The sequence below is a fragment of the Anabas testudineus genome, chromosome 5 (assembly GCF_900324465.2).
Source record: "Anabas testudineus chromosome 5, fAnaTes1.2, whole genome shotgun sequence".
NCBI classification, from domain to species: domain Eukaryota; kingdom Metazoa; phylum Chordata; class Actinopteri; order Anabantiformes; family Anabantidae; genus Anabas; species Anabas testudineus.
This window is the reverse complement of record NC_046614.1, coordinates 19,937,333-19,962,322: the sequence shown is the minus strand read 5'-3', so window position 1 is coordinate 19,962,322 and position 24,990 is coordinate 19,937,333. Positions and strand designations below refer to the sequence as shown.

Here is a 24,990-nt window from a genome sequence, read left to right as displayed (position 1 = left end):
GCAGAGAGGGCAAATGTCTCATTAATATTTCAGAGACAGATCCTCTTTCTGCTTTTCTTGTTGCAGCTTTCTCTGGCTGCATCGGTAAGGGAACACTCGTCTTCCTCATCGACGAGGGTGTAGTATTCACCAACACCTGGGGCTACCAGAAGTAACACACCAATCTCATATAACATGCACTGCCACATGCCCCCTAATGTTGCATTGCATAATATTTGATTTCGTTTTTTTAAGCTTAAAACCAAATATTTAACAATAAAAACCTATTTAATACATTTTGGTACACAGGAAATGCACTGACATATGAATGGCATTATCATTATCATCCTGATTTTCAGTTCAGTCAACTGTCAAAGATTTGCCAGAAACAAATTGAGGTCATGCACTGGAACGTGTCTAGATCAGAGCAGTAAACAGTGTGCGGGAGCATTAACATGCACATAATCACAGAGCTAAAAGGTGGAAGCTGATAATGCTGAGCGACCGACATTGACTCCCAGTAAACAGGCCTCGTTAACTGCAGGAATTTAAAGAGACGTAAAAGCTCGGTTCTGATATGAAGCTTATCTCCACACAAACCAGCCAAAAGTTTCTAGTTTCCAGGCAGGATTTGTTCATGGCATCTGAATTATTAATACATGTAGACGCACAGGAGGAGAAACTAAATGACAGGTAATAGTTACAGGCACGTTGTTGTAGACGGGTGGAGCAGCAGAGGTTAATGTAAACAGTGCTTTCAGTGTTTGGGAGAGTACATATTTCCATTTCAGAGAGAAGCTCTGTTGAGAGACTGTGTGTCCATGTGTTTTTTGTTTTTTTTTTCCAAACGGTGAACTGTCTTTTATCTCGTTTCAAAATGCTAATGCTGTGACATGCTGTCAAGTGAAGCAGGAAAAACACTAAAGCCATTAGAGGAATACGTTTTTTGGAAACAGGCTTATTTGCTTTCTTGCAGAGAGTTAGATGAGAAGAAGCACGAGCTGGTTAGCTCAGCACAGCAACAGGAAGCAGGAGGCAGCAGCCCGGCTCTGTCTTTAAAGCTCAATAGATAACATCTTTTGTCTTACATTTAATAAATATGGGCTAATACATTACAAGTAAACCAATGCATGTCATTTTTCCACAGATTAAACCAGTATTTTCACAGTCTGACACTGACAAACCTGTGCTTTGCTTACCTCCTCTTCCTGACTCCACCCTGTTTTATTAATTATATATTAATTAGTAAAGTCATTTTCAAAAATAAGAAAATGCTTAAATCATACATAATAAAAACAACTGCAGTTGTGTAAGAAAAAAGACAAATACAACAAAGTAAAAACTCATCATAGTCTCTGATAGGATGTTTTTTGGAGGGTTACAGCCTGTCCTCTTTATGATGGATGACACTTTACTGTTGGTCTATTTGTATTTGCTATATCTTCAACTGTTCCTGAATGACTGTGTAAATGTTTGTGGTCTCTTTGCGAGGTCTCACTTGCCTCCAGGTTCACCCCCTAAACACCTGTTTTTAGCACAAGCTGTCATTACCTAGCACTTCATCACAAATCACACATGCAAATTCACTTGTGCCCGTCCAAGTGACTGGAGCTCAACGTCTGGTTTGTCGTGTCACAGCCGAGTGCTACGTTAAATTGAACAAGGGACCTCTAACTTATTTAAAGAGCTTTCGAGGATCTAGTATGTGGGCTGCGTTACCTTCACACAGAGTCAAATCTAGCAGTTTCCAGTCTGAGCTAACCTGACACTGGCTGCAGCTTCACGTTTGTCATACAGATGCATGAGTGGTATGGATCTTCTCATCTAACTAACTAGAAAACAAACAAGTGCAGAAAATCCCAAAACCTTGAACTAGTCCTTTAAAGTTAAACATGTAAATATTTCACAGAGAACACAAACACTGTTCCATGAGAAAGAAAAACTGTACAAGCATCCAGACTGTAAAAAAAAAGATTAAAATATATACATGAAATGCACAACGCATAACTCATTCTCACTATCCAGGCACAACCGATGGTGTCAATATTACAGCATGACGACGGAACAACTGTATGGCATGTTAGCATCACGACAGCTGCACACAGAAAGACACGTAAATATTTTGCTTCAGTTGCAGTATATCTGGAGGTGATCTTGTTTCAGTACGGCCTAGTCTGTGATGAGTGCTGAGATGGAGACGGCTCACTGTGCCCAACGGGAAGAGGAAGCTTTGCTTTGAAGTCTCTGGCAATGTGCAGTTACGACTGGACAGTTCAGTCTGGGTTTGCCTTCTGCTGAGCGACAAGCATCCTCAGCTGGAACAGTTTAAATGGGCTCCACGTAATTGGCCGGGTAAAGACCCAGCTGGCCGTTGTCTAGACGACCTTTACACCAGCCCTGCTCGTCCTCCTCTTCCAGCTTGGTTAACTCGTCCCCTTTTGAATGAACAGAGACAGAAATGATTATTGACACAAATCTACTTTATATATCACACACCGTCAACTCAGAAAGCTCGGTAACTTTCCAGGTGTGATGCTCACCTGCTCTGAAGCTCAGCTCATCCTGCTCTTGGCCTTCGTAGTCGTACAGTGCTCTCACTCTCACACCTTTGCCTACGTCTTCGTAGAAGGGATTAGTCCCTCCGTTGGTGTCGTTCCCTGAGTCCGGGGCCGTCTGGTCCTCGTCCGACCATTCTGTGGAGCCTGTGTGCGCCTGGTTCTTTTCGTAGCTGCTCACACTGAACACGGCACATTCAGCAGAACATTAAATATCCACGCATTCAAGCTTGTTTTGGTACGTATTAACTACTTCACTCTTCTACTACTAATGCTACTAGTATCAATGCTAATACAGAGCAGGATTGTTTTGGCTGTAATTATAGATTATCATGGATTACAATTGTTACTAATTAAATTAAAAGAAGTGCATCAGATTTTACCTTCCCCGGTCTCCAGTTTGAGCGGTCTCTACTGCTGTCGTGACATTTGTCAGCATGACCCCATCGCTGCCTTTCTTTGACTTCTCTTTCTTAGTGATGCTGTGGGCAAGATCTGGGTTGTACTCCTGCAAAACATGAGATTAAACTTGCTCAGGTTTTTGACACTGCACAGGAACCGTTGTTCTATCATACATTTGATTAAGACTAATTTCAAGTGATAATAATCAATAACTGGAGAAGATCACTGAAGCTCAAAGCTGCCTGTTATTTGCCACTTGACTGTGTACGCTAACACTTCACTCTCCATTTGGTATCATCAAGAGAAAATATATGTCTTTGTACAGCATGTACCTCACCGCCCCATCATGATATGGCCCTTCTGGCCTGTCTTAACTCTCATACAAATTGTATTTCCATACCTCAAACTGGGGCCAGTTCATATGCATGCCGGGCCCATGGGTGTTGCTGAACCACTTCAGATCTTCTTGCGCGCTGGCTGACAAGATGGTGCGTTCAAGTTCTCTGTATACTGTAGCATAGCTGTGAAAACACAGCACAGGTTTGAGTGTGCAGTTAACGATCAACAGATGAACGCGTCTCCTCGACTGTTTTAAATGAGTCAAACCTTTGGTTCTCTGTGAGGTTGAGGTGGCGTTTGACATCCAACAGCACCTCCCTGAGGAAGCTCAGCCTCTTCTCTTCAAACTGCTGGCACTGGTCAAAAACCTGCTCCATGCTTTCCATGTAATGTGGGGTGCACTTACTCAGCTCATCCAGAGCTTTCTCATACTTCTCCTTCGCCTAGGTTGGGAAACAAACAACACATTTTTAACAGCAATGAATAAATTATGTCTCTGTGACACGAAGACTAACATTTTAATGACACTTTATTTGTCTAGATTTTTCTGATTTTCATTTCTGTGATCAAATGTGACTCATTTTAACCTTGAAAGGACAATACATGTCAAATGAAGCACAAGAATCTTAATTAAAGTGTAAAGGTCAAAGCAATAAAAGCAGATCAGGGTTTACTTCACTAAAGAAAAGCCATGGTTGACTTCTCATCTTTTGACTAATGATGATCGTACAGGCCTCCTAGAGCTGCAGCAGCTGACGTTCTCACCTTCTGTGAATCCTGTTTGCACTTGTCCACTTTCTCTTGGAGTTTCTTCTGCTGGTCAGCCGTCACAGACGCCTCTCCCTTACTGTTGGCCTCTCTGGTGGACGCCAGCTTCTCCTCTTTGCAGGCCATGTGGTATGACTTCTTAGCAGCCTCGAGCTACGAGAGAAACAAGACATAAAGAACATGCAAAGCTGTGTCAGAAAGCCAGTTCTACACCAACGTTTTCTCTATATTTTGTCACAGATGATTTTTCAGGTCAACTTATTGATTAATTGTGGTTTCAGCTCTGTAATAAATAAATCTCGCTCACCTCTTTCAGCTTTTTGGCCCAGGGTTTCTGGGCCTTCCTGAAACCCTCGTCTGCCTCTTTGGTTTCTTTGAATCCACCCATCATCTGTTTGTGATACGAGTCTTTCTGCCAGTTCTTCACCTTTTCGAAGTCCTCATTGATCAGGTTGTTCTTCACTTCCTGGTGAAGCTCGCTCACCTTTTCTGCCTCAGTCATCACCCCCATCCAGGCCCGTTCTACTGTGCCATACTGAGGCCCTGGCGGAAGGATGCGAGGTGAGTGCAACACTGAACAATTGATATTAAAAGCAAACAGACATCAGACGCTGCTCACCTTTGTCTACCAGCTGCCTCCATCTCTTGGACCACTCGGTCAGTTGCTGGGCGTAGGCTTTCTCGATTTTGGCGCGCTCCTGGATGCAGTTCATCAGATCATTGCAGAGTCTGTGACCATCGTCAATCCGCTTCACTGTCCGTTTGTAGTTTCCAACCTTACATAAATACAATATCTCAAGTTACTTCCTAGAAATGTATATAATTGCCTGCTATCGCAAATATCTCAGACGTATCTCAAATATTTTGTGTTGATTTGTGACACAGGTGAGGCTTTAATGGACATAAAGGACACGGCAGGGAAGGGCCCCCTGCTGCTGTGTGTGGAGTTATGCAATAAAAGCAGGATGGATGTTATATAATTTACAGCTCAGTAGACACAGGAGCAGTAACCTTCCAGAGAGCTGTTAGCTTTGGAGAAAGGGGGGGGGGTCAGCATCCTGCAGGTTACTGCTGCAGCTTACTGCAGCTTACTGTACCTCTGTGACACAGAAATAGGATAGTTTATTAAATATCACTCTGCTGATGTTTTTCCCACTACCCTGAAAATCAACTTCAACAAATATTAAACAGGGACTAAATGAAAGAAGCCTGAGGATAAATGACTGTAATCCACACCAGCCCCGTGCTCTATCAGGAGCAGCCAGCCGAGTCAGTCATCAGCAGGCAGTCCGTGCTGCTGCAGCTCGACTCTAACGCAGTGAGCGACTGTGATATAGTGACTGTGTGCTGGAAGCAGACACCTTTGCTGCTCCAGCTGAATCCTGAACACAATGCCTGGCTGCAGACACAGGAAAAGGATACAACACAGCTGAGTTTGAGAGGAAAAGGAAGAGAGAATAGCACATGCTAAACACATCCATGCTGTATACTGTGTTTTAATATCAGCATGTCAGTCAGTATTATCCGTACTAGTGTCTGTGGTGAACATTTTCTTGTGTTCGTCACCAGCTCTTATATATAATCAATGGACCTACACAAACTTAACTCAAGAACCAGTTTGGACCAGGTGGATTTCATGTAGTCACGTTACGATCCTCCCCTTGTGTTTACCTGTCCTTGCCCTTTCTGTTTCTCTCTTACTCAGACTCACCTGGCCTCACTCCTGTCTCTCCCAGCCGCTTCCTGCCATGCCCCTATTTGGTTCATTTCCTGTGCTCTCACTCTGCTAATCACCATGAGCAGCTCCACCCGTGTCTTCCTGCCCTCTCACCTTGATTAAATCAGTTTTACCTGTGCACCTCCCTATATAAACTCTCCCTCGTCCAGAACTCTGCTGCCAGCTGGTAACTTGTGTTTTGAAACTTTGAGTTTGTGGCTTGTTTCATGTTTGTTAGACCGTGTTTGAACCTGGACCTTGTGCCTCCTCTTGTTTGTGCCTGCCCATTTTCCGGTTTGTCTCTGCGCGTTTAGTTTATACTTTGTGCTTGGCCACGTTTCTAGTTAAGTCATTACTTATGTGCCGGTTCTGTTTTCGCCTTGTTCCTTTGTTACTTTGCGTCTTTGTTCCCTGCCTGTCCCTGTTCTCGCTGCCCGGTTCCTGGACAATCCCGTTATCATCCTTTTTCAATAAACTCCATTCTTACTCATTTAACCCTGGAATTTTTGGGTCCTCCTAAAATCCTCATTTGTAACATATTCAGAAAATAAAACAAACAAAAAAAAAAAAAAAACACAGGGAAACATGACATCAGAACTAAATGTTATTATTGCCCAAATGTTACTCTAAGCTAAAAGGGATTTCATGCTTTCAATAATTGCTGGATTGAAGGTTTCTGAGTGGAAAGAAAAATTAACTATGTGAAGAAAAAGGGCTTTGTGGAATAAGGCAGAGATACTGAAAATAAAGCGCTGCACATCAAAACATTTAATTTAGCAATTTCATAACTGGCTTGTACAATAACAGAAAAGACAGCATGAGTGCAGAGACAGTGTCACCAGTAATAAGAACTGTAATAGAAGTAAAAAAAAGAGCTGAACATAGCAGCTCACAGAGTCATCCAGAGATAAAACAGTGGTAATTATTAGTGAGAAGCTCCTGATGGAGGATGACACCTACAGAACCAAAATAGTAAATCATTGTTGTACTTTAACAGTTTTGAGATTTAGCTGATTTAGTCAACTCGATCAGGAAACAAATGGCAGAAAGACTTTAACTTGGAGTGTGCTGACACTGGTGATGATCTAGTGCTATGAATACTGACGAGTATGTGCAAAAAATGTGGGTCCACTCACAGCTGATAAGCGAGACCCCAGATCTTTCTTTCAGATAAAGCAGGTTCAGTGTCAGTTCCCAGTTAGATTTAATCTGTTAAGGTCTCCTCCCTACTGTCTCACCTCCCAGAAACTGTCTGTGGTCTCCTCCTGGATGGCGGACTCGTCGTAGGCTCCAGACATGGTCCCAGATTTGGCAGGGTGGCTTCAGGATGTGGTGGTCTGCAGCAGAGTAACGCTCTTCATGCACTGTGGGAGAAGACGAGCACACAGGAGTGTTAGCAACAGACACAGCGAGGTGTGTGAACAGAGGGATGTAGCATTTATTTTGTTTTATGGTCCTAATCTTAATTCTTATTTCATGCTTTTCAAAATGGATGTAAAGTACTTAAGTAACCAGTGAAAAGCATGTACATAAAAAGGTTATGCAAGATGCTTAGAGGAAATCAACCACACGGATTAAAGCTGCCTTTTAAAGGGCAGCAGCTAGTGGAACTCTATTCACGGCCCAGATTTTATATGCGTTTAAGAAATTTAGATAAAGATGAAATAAAATGAAAAATCCACATTAAATTTAGCATTTTGTTAGTTAATGACACTAAATGGGCTTCTTGAACTAATTAAGACCAAACTGGAGGTGGCATGGTGAGTGATAATCAACAAGGGAAAATCAAAAGTTCACCAGCAGAGTGTTTTACTTTACTTCACAACACTTCCCTTACACCGATTTCAGATAGCAACAACCTTCGCACCCTGACTGCTTCCGACTGTTTCACTCCTCTGCTCCCCCCGGGACGACTTTGTCAATAGATGTAATGACTGCCTATTCATTTTCAGTGGCACTGACTCACAAAGCCTCTGTCAGAACCCGGCAGCCTAATTGTAGAGTAATCTTTTCTCATTCTAGTCAACTAATGTTATCCCAAGGCCTCGCTGTAACACATTCTGCTGCTGCACCAATTAATAGCTATGACATGATTACTAATAATGGAATTTGCTGAAATTAGAGCAAGGAAAGTACTTCATAATCTATAAATGGATTACTCAGCAGACATGTGCCTATAGGAGCCCAACGAGTGAAGGCCTTTCTTTGAGGAGACAGTTAACTTTTTTTTTAAAATCACAAAGCAACACCGAACAGCAAAGAAATGCAATTTCATAGCCAATAGATGGTGAAAGGGTGGTTTGATGGCGTTTACATATCTGAAAAAGAACAGAACAGAAATTACAAAGGTGGTGATCTATATCAAATTGACTGCAAACCTCCAGAGTAATAGGTGTGCACATACACAGACATTGTAAATGCCAACATTAGCCCAGAGCTGCTGCCGCCTCATCAGATCCACCCTGTTCAGGTTCACTTCACAGCTCACGCTGCACTTCTAAAAGGATCCACACTGTTAAACTGCCACATGTTCACACAGCGTGCCCAAGTTAAAATAAGCTCCTAGTACACTGTAATTAACCACAGCCAGAGCTTCCTAAAACCTAATCTGCATTCTGTTCTCAAAACATGGAAAATAACTTAATTTGCCTGCATTTTCAAGTAAAAAGTAATTTGATCTCAGGTAATATTTCACAACAAGAAATGGTTCAGTTTAGTTTGTGTATATATGACAAAAATACACAAATACATTATATCAATAAGCACTTTGTGAGCACTGTGACAGCATTTGATGAATTTGTTATGTGATATTGTAGTGATGGTTGTTTAGGATTTGTGATCCTTAATTACATGATCACAGTTTGCCCAGAAATAAGCTAACAAACTAATGAACCCCATATATGACTAGATATTAGAGATTAATTAGCTTAATCCTCTACTCCTTTTGTATGTCTTAATAGAGATTACTGAGTGGGTTTATTCCCATTCCTCTACTGTGTGAAGTTTTAGCATCTACTATTTATCCTTCAATTGTTGCCTGTGATGTACAGCGAACTGTAGGCTCATTTGAAGCATGAGACATCACAGCATCCCAGTTGCATATGAGTGCACCTGAGTTTTTAATTAATACCGACTTTGTATAATACAAAAAGTCCAGCATTGTGTTTGCTTTAGTTTAGATTAGTTTTAGACTAATATTATATTACAAAAAATCTGGAGTTGGATATGAATGGTGAGAGCTACTGTAGACATAAAAAAAAACAGAACAGTGAACAGAAATGCAGATCAGGATGCAAAGTGGGGATGCAAATGATGCCAAACACAGCATGACAACAAAACGAGGAGGGCTCTTATCGGTGCAGCGAATTGTCAGCTGCAGCTACAAACAGGTTTTCTCTGTGTCTCTGCTGGAATACAAAATATCAATAAACACATGATGTGACTGTGACAGCATTTGAAGGATTTATACGATGTCATACTGCTATAACGTGAGGTCATTTCTGCTGCACTGAACAATAACATGCTGGAAAATGAGCCAAGTCAATATGTGATGAAGACCTTTAGATGTTAAAGGAAAAGTTCAACATTTTTTCTTAGCTTAGCATAAAGGCTGGAAACCCAGCTCTCGTCAAAGGTAAGACCCCCCTGTCAACACCCTAAACATAAGAGGTCACAGGGAATTCTGAGAGGATTAAATATTACTGTGACAGAGTTAGGCCAACTAATGGCTGGTGCTTTATGTTTAACAAACAGCCATGAGGGTGGTATCAATCTTCTCATCTAACCATCAAGTAATTCATTACATTTCTTAAATTTTCAAGCTACTTCTGTAAGACACAGATCATCCTTTGTGCCTATATCCCACACAGCGAAAACAGACATCTGTTCAGTAATAACATAAAATATCACAAAATATTATGCAACACTGAACAGTAAGGGCACTGGATTTTTTTCATTTCTCAGTATGACACAGTCTAACTTCTAAGAAGCGCAGCTGATGATGATGAAGGGTTTCACGCAGACAGATATGAAACAATAGAAAGAGCGGTGATGTGTTTTAATAGGAGGTCAGGGGGAGGGGCGGGAGCTGCATGGGTATTTGGGTCAACCATGGAGCAATGGCTGAAGCAATAGTTTTGACAATGAAGGGCACATGAAATGAGATAAGTGAGGAGACGCCAAAAGACCCACAATCCAGTTAATCAAAGGGCATTTCCACAGCGAACTAATCCTGCAGCTTTGGGCAAAACGCCTTGACCGAATGCAGCGCAGGGTAGAGAAGTGGGTGCTTATCATGCTTGGTTAATCCATTAGCAACACGCCGAGAGGGGGCTTTTGTTCAGCATAGCCGTTTGCCTTCCTCACATAAAGGATGATTGCAGTGTAGGAAAACAGTCAATGTCTAGCTTCTACCACGTACTGTTAAAGCCAACAAGTAGAAATAATAAGTGAGACAGAAATGATGCCATGAATCTGACTGTATTTCTAATATAGAGTGCTCTATCCAGTGACTTATGTGTTGTAGACTGAAGACAACACCTACTCCATACATAGAAAATAAACGCTATCTGAGGTTTAGTCATCATGACACCGCTTTGATTCATTCTTCACTCTCTCTCCTCTTTCATCACTGAAAGATGTTCATCCTCACAAACAAGCGAGACCACAGAGAATCCCCCCAATCCCTGTAAATCAAGTGCACAGGCATCAACTCCCAGCAAGGCAAACCAGTAGCATCAACACGTGAAGCGAGTCAAACGCCAGGACAAAGGCAGTCAGTACACCGAGAGAGACGGAGAACCCGGCCCCCCACAAAAGCAACAAAAGCTTACCCCCGGTCCTCCATTAACAGCGGCTAAGGCTACAGCTAGGAGAAAAGAGACACGTGGGCTCCTTCAGCAGTCAGCCCCTCTCCTCCTCCTCCTCACCTCCCCTCCTGTTTGTGTATTTTTGCTCAGCGTTGCCTGCTGCCCTCTCTGACTGACTGAAGCGATGGAGCATCAGTGTGCCGAGCAGGGGAAGAGGAGACAGCCACTCTAATCTGTGATCTGAGATCTTCCTGCCTGGAGCACCGTGTGGGGAGAAAAAGCTGATGTGTGTGCGTATGTGAGTGTGTCTCTGAATGAGTGAGAGATAATCCTGTGGTGTTTTGCTTGAATGGCTCAGACAGAGCTGCAAGACAGAGAGAGAAGAGGCGGTCATAGGGCTAGATGGACCGCTGCTGTTTATGAACGGCACAGATGTGATGCAGCAGCGAGGAACATTTTGATGAACAGACTTTTGTAAAGTGTGTAAACAATATGAATGTTCAGGGTGAAGATAATAGGTTAGAAAAAAGGGATGCTTTTATTATGTTTATCCTTTTTGTTTTATTTCAAAATATTAAGATTCAACACACAGAAATCCATCCATCCTTTAACTATTGATGCTTTTTCTTCAAAATATTATTACTGAAGCAACTAATCTGGATGTTTAGATGCTACAAAACATATGTTATTCACATTAAATTAAGCGCAGCCTCTCCAAAAGTAAGTATGACCAGCAGAGACAAGTCTCTTTCCCCCTTATTTAAAAAAAAAAAAACACTTCATGCTCCACATAATGTTTCAGATAAGATCTATGAAACAGTGGTAAATCAATTTACTGTTGTAACTGCTTTTCAAAAACCGGTTTAATGTGCATGAAGGGCAAAAGTGAAAATAAAACAATACAATTTCAATTTCATTTTTACTATTTCAGCTTAATGTTGAGATATTGTGAGAAGAACATTTCAGTTAATTGTGCTTTAAGTAATAAAAGAGGCTCCATTTCCATCCACCACAAGTCCCTTGTGTAGGTGGAAACTACATAATTATGATTATGACATAATAAGGTGAGCACGTGAAGGGTGGAGATGACTCAAAGACAAATACTGTATACCTAAGCTGTTCTGAATTTGCATGAAGGACAGAGAGCAAGTCCGTGATGTTGACATGGCAGCAATAAAATGATTAATAATTAGACAACTCGAGGTTCAAAAGTGAAGCTACAGTAACTGCGTGTAGGGGTAAAATACTGCACTCAATGCAATAAATTCAGGAATATTACTGAGCCAGACTCCTCCTGTACCACATTTCATATGCTCTGTCCCTCACAGCTTAATGTAAAGTATTAAAGTAAAACATTAAAGTCAAAATGCAAGAAGAGAGAAGAGACAGTTACGGCCTCAGCTGTAGTTTGATCACTCTGCCAAGCAACTGGAGTGATGTGGTGCAAAGAGAGCGCCGTGGACGACTGATCATCTCTGGAGCGTGAGGGTGATCATGGTCTCTACAGTCACATATGTTACACTTAAGAAAATGCATAGTCTTTTCAGTGTGACTTCGTTTAAAGTTATATAAGGTCATGAAGGACATGAACTAACTTTTGTACATGATCTAACTCTCCCTGCTTCATTAAGTATTATGTTTTGGGATTCTGGTATTTCTTAGTGGAAATACGGGTGAAACTGTTTTTAAGTCAGTTTTCGGGCAGGTGTAAACATGCTCAGCTAGGTCACCAAGTTTCAAGGAAATATTAAATCTCAGCAGATGTAAGAAGAATTTTAAAATCTAAGTGATTGCATCCTCCACAGCATCTTTCCTGCTGTATTGAACACATCCCAGAATAACCTTGATCACAACCTTGGTCATTAAACGCAATAGTTACACTTAATAAAAAATATGAATCTACATCTTATTTCATTTCCAAACATGGATGAATGCAGTAGGTATTTCATAGTGCTACAGTTATGCACTGTAGACATACTAATGTATGTAAAATGTATGAATAAACTATAAAAGGTACGAAACGTATAAGGCATAAAGGATGTATGTGTTGACTGGCACTGACAGTTGATTTGTAGTCAGATTCGTAGTCTTGCAGGATTTTGCTCTTGCTTTTTTTCATGAATCTTTGCTAAAACTGGCAAAGTTTATTCAACATGAAAAACAGAATTTTAGATGCAGAATGACTGAATAATGGAAACGTGAAATTTTCACTGAGAAAATAACATGAAAAAAAGAAGCTTAGAAAAATGTACAGTATTACTCAGACTAAGCTATTTTCTACATCAAGAATGGATACTGAGAGCAACAACTGATAAATGCTAAGAAATATGTGAAATTAGATTTTATTTTTCTCACATTCATTGTCCCACATACACATGTTAAAAAAATGTGAAGACACTCTGCTACAATCATGTTAACACCTATTCTCGTCAAAAAGGTCACACATCTATCAGATAATGTGTGATTTGTTTACTGTAACCTATATGTAATATAATTAAATACTTAAATATGAAAATATCAAACTTTAATGAGAGCTATAAAATACAGTAAAGTGAAAAAAAACAGTGTACTCTGCTTTAGTTCATTCATCAAACTGAATCTGAAATAAAAGACGACAGGAACAGAAAACAAAGCAAAGACTCGATGACATTTTCCAAAATAGTAAAGGAAAAATGAGGTTACACTTCAAGGGAAAGCACGAAAACCAATATACCTTCTCTAATGCATCCCGACAGTCACACAGACGCTTAACTTAACATAATAACTGAACTGAAATGTCAGTATATTAGACAGAGACCAATAAATGACTCCTGTTGAGTGTAACATCGTCATATCACTTTATACACATGCATCTGTCAGTGGAGCTGCTCTCAGCACAAACACCGTGTGTAATGAAATCCACATTAAAATGCAACACGTGTTCCTTCCCTCAGCACAAACTGTGTTGTTGATCCTCATCACTCCTCATCCCTTAGAAGTTTTGATTGTAATTAAAGGTCTTTAAAAAAATAGTGGAAAGATGAAGATGTGCATCGTCAAATTAAACCATGCAAGGCACAGGATCAGACCAGGTAGGACCGGGGATGGTCTGTATGGTCTAAAAACACTTCTGTTAAATGCTGACTATAAAGAATAATGGATGTCAATTACAAAAAGATGTTTCTTTTCTTTATTAAATAAAAGGAAACCAACATTTTCAGCCATGTCTGTAAAGAGCCACATTCATCAATAATTCACACTGCTGCGTAAACAGATAGATGAGACGCCCAACGTGACTCACGCAGAGAACTCTTTAAGGTTTGATGTAATCTCACGTCACCGTCAAGACTATCTGAGGTCGATACAGGCGAGCAGCGCTGAGCACGAGCTTGTGTTTTAGCCTGAGGACAGTTCGGAGATGAAAAACTAAATGTTACAGCTAATCCAGCAGCAGATGATACAAAACCCATTCACTAACTAAACCTCAGATCAGATCACACAGACTAATGTCATAACTCATGGTCCCTAATAACTTGCTACAGCCTGCAAAATATTCTGGATCCTCAGCAGATTGATGTCTCTGCTGTGAGAATGAATGCTGCAGGTAAATAAAATGTGAATGAGGAAGGAGAATCTGTACCGCTCTCACCTCCATCGGCAGCTCTTTCGTTAGTATTGCGGAAGCCTCCATGAAAGGCACTTAACCCTCAGCTGCTCTCGTGGCATCTGTATATAGCCGGCAGTGAAGAATAGGAGTTGTGTCGTACAAATGTGCTTAACTGTACGAATTAAAAGGACGGGCACCGAAGATTAAATAGATGTAGAGAAAGGCTGCGGTGCTGTATCCAAACAAACAATTAAAGTCTTGAAAAAAACCTTTCAAGTAGTCAATTAGTCAAGGCAGCCTGACAGTGGAATAGCTGAAACTCGTTCCTGTTTCCCTACAATATTCATGCTTCATCAATAATAAAGGTTTAAATACGTGTACTATTTTTAGCAGATCCAAATGTATTCTTCTTAATAAAGAACAATCAATTTCTAATTGATTAGTGGGAACAAAAGGTCAAAACTTGAAGACCAGTTATCCGTACAGGTAATAGAGCCTAGCGTGATCAACAAGTTAGAGGTAGAAATTAAATAAACCGGCACAACTCGTAGTTTCGTATTAAAACTAAGTATAATACACGGTTACACCACTGACATGCCATTGTCGATAAGATAAGATAAGATAATGACCAAGGTCATTGCCGACTTAACCTAAACTAAGATGGCTTCAGTACACTCACACACACACACACACACACAAACACATACACATACACAATTTATTAATAAGAGTCAGAACTCATCATCTGTTAAATGACGGCTAACACAAAACACGATTGACAAGCTCACAGCTACGAATTCACGCTAAACAATGAAGCACTCTCAAAGCAGACACGTCATTACAGATCAGAGCAGAGTTACTAAACCTGGTCTGTCCTCTGCGGCCGCTCAGTCCTCGTCACGCCAAGTAATTTAAGCTTTGAGAAGAGCCAACACCTGAGGCCGAGCGTCAAACACAGTCCCTGATCAGCTGCAGCCGTGACACACGCTGCAGTGTAGCACGCCTTTCCTACACACACACACGCTGAACTTTGACATATCCCGGAGAAGACACATTAGGCCATCAATAATTAGCTAGCTGCAAGGAAAGGTGGAGATTTCTTTCTCACACACATTCCTTGTTGTTCGTCTGGCAGAAGAGATACAGGCATAGAGAAGGACGGGTTGATGGAATGATGGGTAGAAAGAAAAGAGACAGAAGGCTATCACAAAAGTAAAGGCACACAGGAAGGGCAGGGGAGGGCAGAGGAGACGGTCACACAGGTAGTTTTTAGATATAAAAGCTTTTCTGTGGAAGACAGAGTGGGATGAGTCAGGGTATCAGGTCAGCCGTGCTGCATCCAATCAATCAATACAGAGTTCCTGATGGACAGCGAATGTCACATGTCAAAGCTGAAGAGTTTGTAAAAACCTCAGAACCACTAAGAATAAAATAAAATAAAATAGATGAATAACCCTTTTAACAATTCTTTCCAGAGAAATTAAAGTACAATGAATGCTGCAGCATAATTAAAGAGAAATACCCAAAGCTCTTTTGTTATTCCAGTATTCTGCAGTGACTAAAAGGAATATGAGCAGGCAGGTGTTTGTCCCCTGGTGGTGATAGGCAGGAACTTCACACTGAAACAGACACTTCTTTCCATTCACTTTACAACACTGATCAACGACTCACGCAAAGCCACTCATCCATCCACACAGACAGATGCTCGTCTCCCCACTATGTGCCATCTGTGTGTCATCTAATCGCGTTTCTCTGTGAGGGGCACGCTTTAGTGTTAAATCCTATTAATACAGGAAGTAATTTATGACCACGAGAACGGAAAAGGGCTGCAGGTCTGGTCTTATTCCTCCTATAGAAAACACAATGTTATACTTATGTCTGGTTTCCTGGGGTTTTATAACATGTTTTTTATTGTCGTGATGCAGCATTTCAGCAGGAGATGGAACTCAGTCAGACACCGAGATCAGGAGTGGATATTTCACTTTCATTTTAGTCATCAGACATCATCAGAAAGACGCTGTTTTCCTGTTATACAACTCTTAAAAATTACATGCTCTCCATCTCAGTTTGTTTCTCATCAATAACATTTATCTGCACACACGCTGATGCCCTGGACTGAGATACTGAGTTAGGCAGGAGTCTCTGTGGGCGAAATGGAGTGACTCATTCAAAGTGCACAGCAGCTGCTAAAAACTATGAGAGCCATTCACACACACACACACACACACACACACACACACATACACTCTCTGTTGTTGTTCTCATGAATGAAAACTCTTCTGGCTGCTACAAGTGAGATCCATTTAGGGTAAACACCGTCAGTGATACAGACAGGTAAGTGTGAACTATGTAGGCTGCTGTTCAGTCAGCAAAGACCTACAACACATATGGTAAACATTTGCTGCTTCTGAAATCGGAGGCATTTTTACATATTTTCACATTATTTGTTCGGTTAACAAACACTCAGTTATGCAGGAAAACACTCAACAGGTTAATTGGTAATATAAATAGTAATTACCTACACACACATCTTCAAATTATTACCGAAAGAATCAATCGAGTCATTTTATTTTGGAAAATGACAAACTGGACCAAGCAAGCTTTTCAAAATGCCTTAAAATCCATTACCTTGAGCTTTAAGAAACTGTGTTGGGTATCTCCCGCTGCTAAGTGATATTTTATAGATGATCTATCTTAAATACATGTATTTGTGAAAGTAACTGACACATTAATGCATATTAGTCGCAGCCATTTAAACATGCACACACACGCTCATTAAAACTCCTGCACACACAGAGCCCCATCTTTAACAAACCCAGTCACCATGTCAACACCCAGCTCCTTCCTTCCTCCTCATTTGGTTCTAAAGCCGACTCTATAAATCAGACAATGCTCAGACTAGCAAAGAAAACCTTCAGCCAACAACCTCTGATAGTCTCCTCTTGTTCCTCTGAAGCTGTAAGATGGTTTAAGAATTTAGCATCGACAAGAGATTGTGATTTATTATGTCCCGCTGTTATTACTGCATAGGGCTGCATCTACTGATTACTCAGTCATTTTACTTTTAATGACTATCATTATCTATCTATATATTTGTTACCATAAAACAATAACGTATACACATAAAGTTATCAAAATAGTTGTTCATTCATTTTATATCAATTAACAAACATTAATGACTTAATCATAGCATTATTTTATCTATAGAAAGTCAGAAGTCTTTCACAATTACAGCCATAGTGAGAAATTCAAAGTTCTCATTTTGTCCAAAACCCAAATGTGTTCAGCACAAACAGCAAACCGTCACAATTAGTTGGAGGTTGGAACTACGTCGTGTTTCCATTAGAATCTGTTCTAATTGTCATGGTTATAGACATGCAGTTGGCCGTCTGTCTTCACCCACACTGTTGGGAAGCACTGTATGCCTGGACCATGTTGGCACGAAGCCACTTGCTGCTCATCTGCACTGGAAAGCTCGCTGCTAAAATTGTGCTGATTCAGAACGTATAAGCACAGTGCAGCACACTCAGACAGTGTGGACACAAGGAGTGAATCTTAGCTCATACATAACACAATAGCAACTTTAGCAATTTGTCTTTTATGACTGAGATGCTACAGTAGCTTTGTGTTTTTGAACTATTCTATCACCAGTCTAGATTCTCACATGTGCATATACTCTATTATAAATCCAAATCTTTGAGTGTTGTTTGACCATGTCTTAATCTTAATTTCTTAAATGTGTTTTGAGATGAATATTTAAGCATCTGAAAAATAGTCATAATGTTTATAGTTTATAAATAATCCCAAATGTATCTGTGTATTTTCTGTAACACCTCACTTATTAGCCAACGTGCACGCTACCAGAATGATTCTTTATTAACACAGTAACCTGCTGATCCACAGTTCAACAGCTGCACAACACAGTGTGCTCTGGTATGTACTGACAGCTCTACCCTTTTCCCTACTGTACCATTAAATGTCAGAATCCCTGATCCTTTTCATTTGCTACATCAGCTGGAAAGACGGGATGGAGGATGCAACCCCCCCTGGGCCTCTGAGGAAATGCAGCCCTGCTTCTCTCTCTTCGTCCCTTGTGAGGCTCAAGTTACTGAACTGTTCAAGCCAAAGCCAAATTTGTATTTCTTTCACTTTATATGAGAGCATCTCTGTCATCTCTGTCAGTTATTGACTTGGTTCTAACCGACTTAGTGCTGTGGTAACTCTCAGAAGAACTCAGATAAAATAAAAATTTTAATTGCATTGATCCAAACCCAGACATAGATGGAAAAGCTTTGGATGCCTGAGGCCACACAGGTTAAAAAGACTACAGGGACTAATAGAAAAGAATAATTGCATTCTTCCAATCACGTAATGCCAGGCAGGGGTACTGAGCACCAGATGTGCCAAGCCTGTAAGTATAAAAGGAAACTGGAGGCAAACAGTGGCCTGTGTGCCCACTGGGAATAGCAAGGTCAAAGTTGTCTTTTTTTATACAAAGAAAAAACAACAAGTCAACTTAGGGTTAAGTCTAATTAATTACATTAGAGATGACGCTTCATGTGTCATTCATACTGTGAAAACAGACAAGAGCTGAAACGCATGCTGCAAATCAAATGAGTTCCTCTAATCTGACACATGAATTAATCCAATTAGTCACTCGCTCAAATAAAAGCACTTTAACGTGTGTGCAAGAAGACACATGGTTCATTTATGTTAGGTCTATGTTAGGTTATGTTTTATTTTAAAAACAGGAAATCATTCATATGTTACATAACACTCATGTTGCTGGTGGTGTATTTCTCAGTAAGAAGCCCTGACTTCCACATGATCTGCTGTTTGTTTAAGCCTTGTTATGGCAGCTTGATGGGTTTTATGATCAGATTTGAGGAGAGGCGCTTTCTCCATAACAAACAGCATAGTAGGCCAGAGAGTTTCACCCAGTTTCAACTGCACAAACATTGGAGAACAGGCTTTATTTCATAATTTAACTATCAACTAATTAATGGCTCAGTGTCAGAAAACAGGAGTCAAATTAAAATAACAGAGAAAGGATTAAATCAACCTGAAATTGTCTCATCAACTATTAACACGGTTTGTATTAACAATTAATCAACTAATTAGTGTTAACACCAACTGTTGTTTCTTTGTCTATTACATTTTTGCCTCTTTCAGACACATTTTGTCTTGTTATGCTGAGATGCACCTGATATTTCAATGAAGGAATTAGGCAACATCTAAAATGTGTGTCTTTACTAACTGAACAGTGATGCTTACAATAAACAAATGGAACTAAAATCAGTAACAGGCGCTCTAAGACATGAGAATGAAGTATTCACATTGTTTACTTAAGTAAAAGCGTGAATTCCACACCGTAAATGTACCCAATAATAAGTAGCCTAGTATATTATAAATAATAGAATATTAAATAGTATACTACTGCACTGTCAATATTGGCAGTGCAGAAAAAGTCCTGCTCATTTTGTGCAGTTCTTTTGCAGGTAGTTTTTAAATCTGTTTTTTACTTTTCATTAAGACACTGCTTCACACTGAGGCTCCCGACCAGGGGGTCCTTACCTACTGGGCCCCAGAGCCTGAGCTTGATCAGGTCAGAGCAGTAATTCAACTAATGCATTACAGTGTGCAGCAGCCTGTTCTACTGTGCCATGCAACAATCCCATCCTCAGAGTTCAGAACCGTGGACAGAGCTCTCTCTGTGTGTTCACATGCAGGTCAGCATTTGCACAGCAGTGCTGTGACCTGACCCTCCACCCGCTGATATACAATGATAAATCAAAGAAATGAAGCACAGGCTCTCCCCAGAGACTCCACAAATCACCCGCAGCCCCTGTGCATATTCTGCACAGCAACTCTCAGACACGTTGGCTTGAGATGCATGTTCTTAAATCAAACTGCATGCAATGAATTGCATGTGGAAATACGGAGTTATTAAAGTGTCATGTGATGAAGCAGGATGGGTCCAGTCTGACAGACTGCAGGTTTATCTGCAGCCAAATAATTACTTTTATTTGCAAAACACTTAGTGTAGTTTCAGCTGCACCATAACTGGTTGACAAATGTCTGCGTTCACAGACACCAAATGTAACGGTTCAGCAATATTAGCTGTGAATTAAGAAGCTTTATCAATAACAACCTTCATCTGTCTGTTGTATGCGGTTATGAGATGGAAATAATAACATACCGGAAGGAAAATATAGTCCAGATTCTGGGTGTGTTTTTAAGATAGGATCATTGTCTTCAGCAGCAGGGACTCTCTCCGTTGTATCTCCGGTGGATGCAGCTGAAAGGAGCCGTCAGATGGGGGATGGTCCGAGAGACGGAGGTGTCAAGGCAGCGTGACTAACCCCATGACTTCCGGCATGCGCTTTCAAAATAAATGTCTAAAAAGGAAACTAATAAAAGCTAAACTAAAATGTTGTAAAGGTCTTTTTACAGCATCGCTCCATATTCTCCAATGTGGGATGGTGTTGTTTGCATGTTGATGTACTCTGCCTCTTCCCACCAATGACAGCTGGGACTGGCTCCTGCACTGACAAGACCCTTAAGATGAAAAGCAGTTAAGATGATGGGTGGATGGCTCCAATAATTAGCCATGGACCAAGATGAATGTTGGTGATAAAGGAAAGGATATCATAAAGGCCCTTTGGAGAAAGTAATAGTGGAATTATTACAAATTACTGTGTGAGAAAACAAGACATTTGATGGTTTTACTTGTGCACTGTGTAACAAGGTCAAGTGCATTCCTCACCATGTTTTATTTGGGTTTTACAAAACAAACAGTCAAGAGATTGATGAGGAAAATGGCAGCAGATACATCCTTAATGATTAGCAGCAGACTTGTAAAATAATGAACTAGATCCACCTCAGAAAAACTGCTTAATTTCTAGCAGCCACATGCTGCTTTGCATAGCCTGCCTCAATTGTTGACTTTAGCGATCAGGTTGATGACTGATGACTGTCCCACATTTGTGTGATCTGTATGTGTATCAGCTTCCTGCAGGTCTCTCGGTGATATGGGCTTAATTTTGCCCAGCTGATGTGCAGTTTTAGCAGAAGGTTTTGTTGGACTTAAAGATTATGCCTTAACAGTGGGAGTTGGAAGCATTTAGACATCCCTGTACTTTAATTGTAGAACTCATTTGCTTAGAGCAGTCTTAGGTTGTTTGTTTGTAGATGATTATAAAAGAACTCAACTAGTATCATCAGCTGACAGCAAGTGACAGAGTTGCCTTACCTTAAGTCAGAAAAGGGCTAAAAATACAGTTTTTAGTGATTTAAACTTATGTTTTTAGCAGACTGTATTTTCTTATTTTCCTTTTTAAAATAAACCAAATATGTTATTTGCCTCTTGATTGCCAAACATGTAAGCTATGGCCTGTTGGCTGAGCTGGAGTTCCCCTCCGCACCGCCAGGGGGCGCCGCCTCTCCGGGAGACCCGGGCCGAGAGGATAAACCTTCCCGATCAACGACTGTCGTTCCTTCCGGCTCCGGTCCCATATCAAGTGGAAAGGTAAAGACAGACCCGGCGTAGTAATCTAAATATATCTTCAACATCTCACCACCTATTAAACTGTACGAGTTGATGTTCGCTTGTTATTAATGTCATAGTCTGAAACCTGAACTTATTTTTGCCTTAAACATTTTTACAACAGTAAAAATTAAACTTAACAGCGGAGAAGTAACCCAGGCTGTGATGTTCACGACCGGCTGCCATTTTTATTGGTTAATACAGGCGGCCTTCGTCAACGTTAATGTCTACAAATTATTGTCACTAGTATTATGAATACTTGAAAATATTCATAATGTGTTGGTTAAATAAAACTGCACCTCGTAGACCTTCTGCAGTTGTGTTGTATCTGTAAATGTAGCCGCCTAGCTAACAGGCTAGTTAGTTAGCTTAGCATGCTATCATAGCAGGAGCTCTTGAAATCTGCGTGCGCTCATGGAAATGTGTGTTTAACTGTGTAACTTAACACAGATGCTGATGCCCAAGAAGAACCGCATTGCTATCTATGAGCTCCTCTTCAAGGAGGGAGTCATGGTGGCCAAGAAAGATGTCCACCTGGCCAAGCATCCCGAGCTTGCTGACAAGAATGTGCCCAACCTTCATGTGATGAAAGCGATGCAGGTGAGAAACCGGAGCTCAAAGTCGAAAGACTGGTGCTGTAAACACTTGTAACGTTATTTTTTATGTCTATGTGGTGACAGCTAGGATATAAGCACCTTCAGTGATGCACTTCCTGTTGCTTCTAAAGGGTACAAGTGAAGTTATTGTTGGCCTTAACAAATGGGCACTAACCCATATTTAACTGGCAGGATGTATTTGATGCTGATATTACTAATTAGGGTGCTTTCACACGTACAGGCTTTAATTTCAATTAAATCAAACCCAAATTCGTTTTCCCTTTTTGTGTGATCCGTTTTGTCTGGTGGCAACACGGTATTCGCACTCGAGACCTCCAAAGAGAGGTGGTCTCGATCATCATGTAGCATGCGAAAGCGTACTGAACCAAAACGGGACCAAACGCTATTATTCGCATGATTTGAGGGCTTTGGGTAGTGTGTAGATCCATTTCTTTTTTGTTTGTTCACCAACCATTCATTGTGAAAACATCTTTCTCCTGTCACTCTAACATACAGTAGTCCACCACAATTTACCTTCTTCCTGTATTTAATTTTCTTTTTCTGCGGCAGACAAATCTGACCAATAAGCGTAGAGAACGTTTTCGCGTGATTTGACATATTCTAGTACACTTGCATTTTTCTCAGTGTGAAAATAAACCGAACCAAGAGGAAAATGTTCCAAGTTTAAAGAAAATACACTGAAGTGTGAAAACAACTTAACTTGGTGTGAGTGGATGAAAACAGTACAGGTGATGAGTATCATGTTATTTACAGTCTAACATAAGACTGTTCGATCTTTGACTGGATCCCAAGAAAATAAATGTAGCATTTATTGCTAAATAAAATGTTGGTGTGTCAAATTGTTGTTAATGTCGACATTACAAATTAGGGGTTGGTGATTAGGGTTAAAAGATCATTCAAATTACAACATGCAATCTGACTGTGATCATCTTATCAAATTTGAAAAGTACTGTACAGTGAAACCAGCCTAGAAGTAACCAGTGGATTAAGTAATATGTCAAATTAACATAGTAATGTACTATTTATTATTGGATTCATGATTATCCTGGATTCATCCTCATGAATTATCTTGTAAAGTTAGCAAATAGTTGAAGAACAATATAAAATTACACCATCTCAACCATTCAACTGAATAAGTGTGAACGTTTTTAGATTCATTGCGGTAAATGAGAATAAAATCGGGCTCATTGACGCTTGGTTGAATTCACAAAGAAAAGTGTGTAGTGAAACTAAAGTTATTCTAAATCCTTTTGTTACGATACTAGTTTTAATGCTAGCAACGTTGGTAAATTCTGGGTAATGACATTATTAGTATAAGAATCATTGTTTTAAAGTCTAGCTGTATTGGTTTCAAGTCCAGACTTGCCGTGTATTTTCTTTGAGCTCTATGTCATGTCTTTTTTTTGTTTGTGAAGCGTTTTGTAAAGGTGCTATAATTAATAATTAATACTATTGTATATATTTTTTTTTCCCTTTTCCTACAGTCCTTGAAGTCCTGTGGGTATGTCAAGGAGCAATTTGCCTGGCGCCATTTTTACTGGTACCTGACCAATGAGGGTATCCAGTACCTGAGAGACTTCCTCCACCTTCCCCCTGAGATTGTGCCCGCCACCCTGCGCCGCCAGACTCGCCCTGAGACCGCAAGGCCCAGGCCCAAGGGTAAGCTCTCTGAAAATGTGGCTTTGGTTGAATGCTTTCTTTTAATAAGTTTATTTTCAACCAATTCTTAATGTCTAGTACCACAATCTGCAGAATGCTGCAGTGATTGTACTGATTTCACTAGTATACTAACGGATGATTCTCAAACTGCGAGTAAAAGCATTCCACAGAGCTTAACGTCATGGAGGAAAAAAAGCTGCAGGCACTGATCGTTTATTTCCAAGTGTTTAATAGACTTGGCTATGTTGCTGCTTTGTACTTCACTTTGAATTAAAGCATCTGTCAAATGACTTAAATGTAAATGATTTAGACCTAAATAACTTTTAAGTGATGTATAGAAGTTTGGAAATTCAAATCAGACTTTAGGAAACAATGCTCCCTTATACTTCACAGGTGATGAATATCCTTATTTACCATCTAATGTGAAACCTAAATCATTGAGTGACTCACAAGAAAAGGTTGTAAAAAGTGTACGACAGTTAGGTGCAATATTAAATGTGATTTTCTGCCACAGCAAAGCATTCTGGGATTGTTTTCCCTAAAGCATAAACATTTCTCCAACATGGCCATGAATAATGCCCACAAATGAATCCTTGAGACCAAACGTTTATAAGATAATGCAGTATAATTTTGTCATTTTGTGCAGCATAATAACTCTTATCCATAGTAGAACTGCAGTTCAAGGTTCTGTTTTCTTTCTGCAGGAATGGAAGGAGAGAGGCCGGCCCGCCTTAACCGCGGGGAGGCTGACAGAGATGCATACAGGCGATCTGCTGCACCCCGTAAGTATACCTATGCTGTTTAAGTTTGAATAGACCAGAGTGTTGAGGCATGAGACGGGTAGCAATTTATTGTTGAGAATGAAATGTCAATAATGGTTAAATTATTATTAAACGTATGTGTGCGTATGTTTATGCATGTATGCAAACATACACATATAGACACACTTAACATAAGTCACGTAAGTCAGTAGTTTTAGCCAAAACAGTGGGGATTGATGTTGGTGTGTGTGTA

The 24,990-nt window shown here is 40.3% G+C and overlaps 2 protein-coding genes across 4 annotated transcripts in view; one reads left to right on the top strand and one right to left on the bottom strand.

The window, feature by feature from the left end:
* Positions 1-414: 414 nt before the first annotated feature.
* Positions 415-20,423, bottom strand: pacsin1b (protein kinase C and casein kinase substrate in neurons 1b). Of its 3 annotated transcripts, none has more exons than XM_026346943.1 (10): positions 20,354-20,423; positions 6,999-7,124; positions 4,663-4,819; positions 4,351-4,586; positions 4,041-4,196; positions 3,543-3,718; positions 3,337-3,457; positions 2,918-3,042; positions 2,520-2,716; positions 415-2,414 (listed from the first exon to the last, which is right to left on the bottom strand). In XM_026346943.1, exons 2-10 carry the CDS (start codon positions 7,056-7,058, stop codon positions 2,305-2,307), a joined length of 1,338 nt encoding a protein of 445 aa, XP_026202728.1. In that variant the 5' UTR covers positions 7,059-7,124; positions 20,354-20,423; the 3' UTR covers positions 415-2,304. The 3 variants fall into 3 exon arrangements, with proteins under 3 accessions (XP_026202728.1, XP_026202727.1, XP_026202729.1); XM_026346942.1 differs by lacking the exon at positions 20,354-20,423 and adding an exon at positions 15,020-15,112; XM_026346944.1 differs by lacking the exons at positions 6,999-7,124; positions 20,354-20,423 and adding an exon at positions 5,755-5,841.
* Positions 20,424-21,614: 1,191 nt separating this feature from the next.
* Positions 21,615-24,990, top strand: part of rps10 (ribosomal protein S10) — a 4,478-nt gene continuing 1,102 nt past the window's right edge. The window contains exons 1-4 of the mRNA XM_026346617.1: positions 21,615-21,682; positions 22,151-22,300; positions 23,802-23,976; positions 24,681-24,758. Of these exons, the coding sequence (XP_026202402.1) occupies positions 22,151-22,300; positions 23,802-23,976; positions 24,681-24,758 (403 nt within the window). The 5' untranslated portion in view covers positions 21,615-21,682. The remainder of the gene's footprint in view (positions 21,683-22,150; positions 22,301-23,801; positions 23,977-24,680; positions 24,759-24,990) is intronic.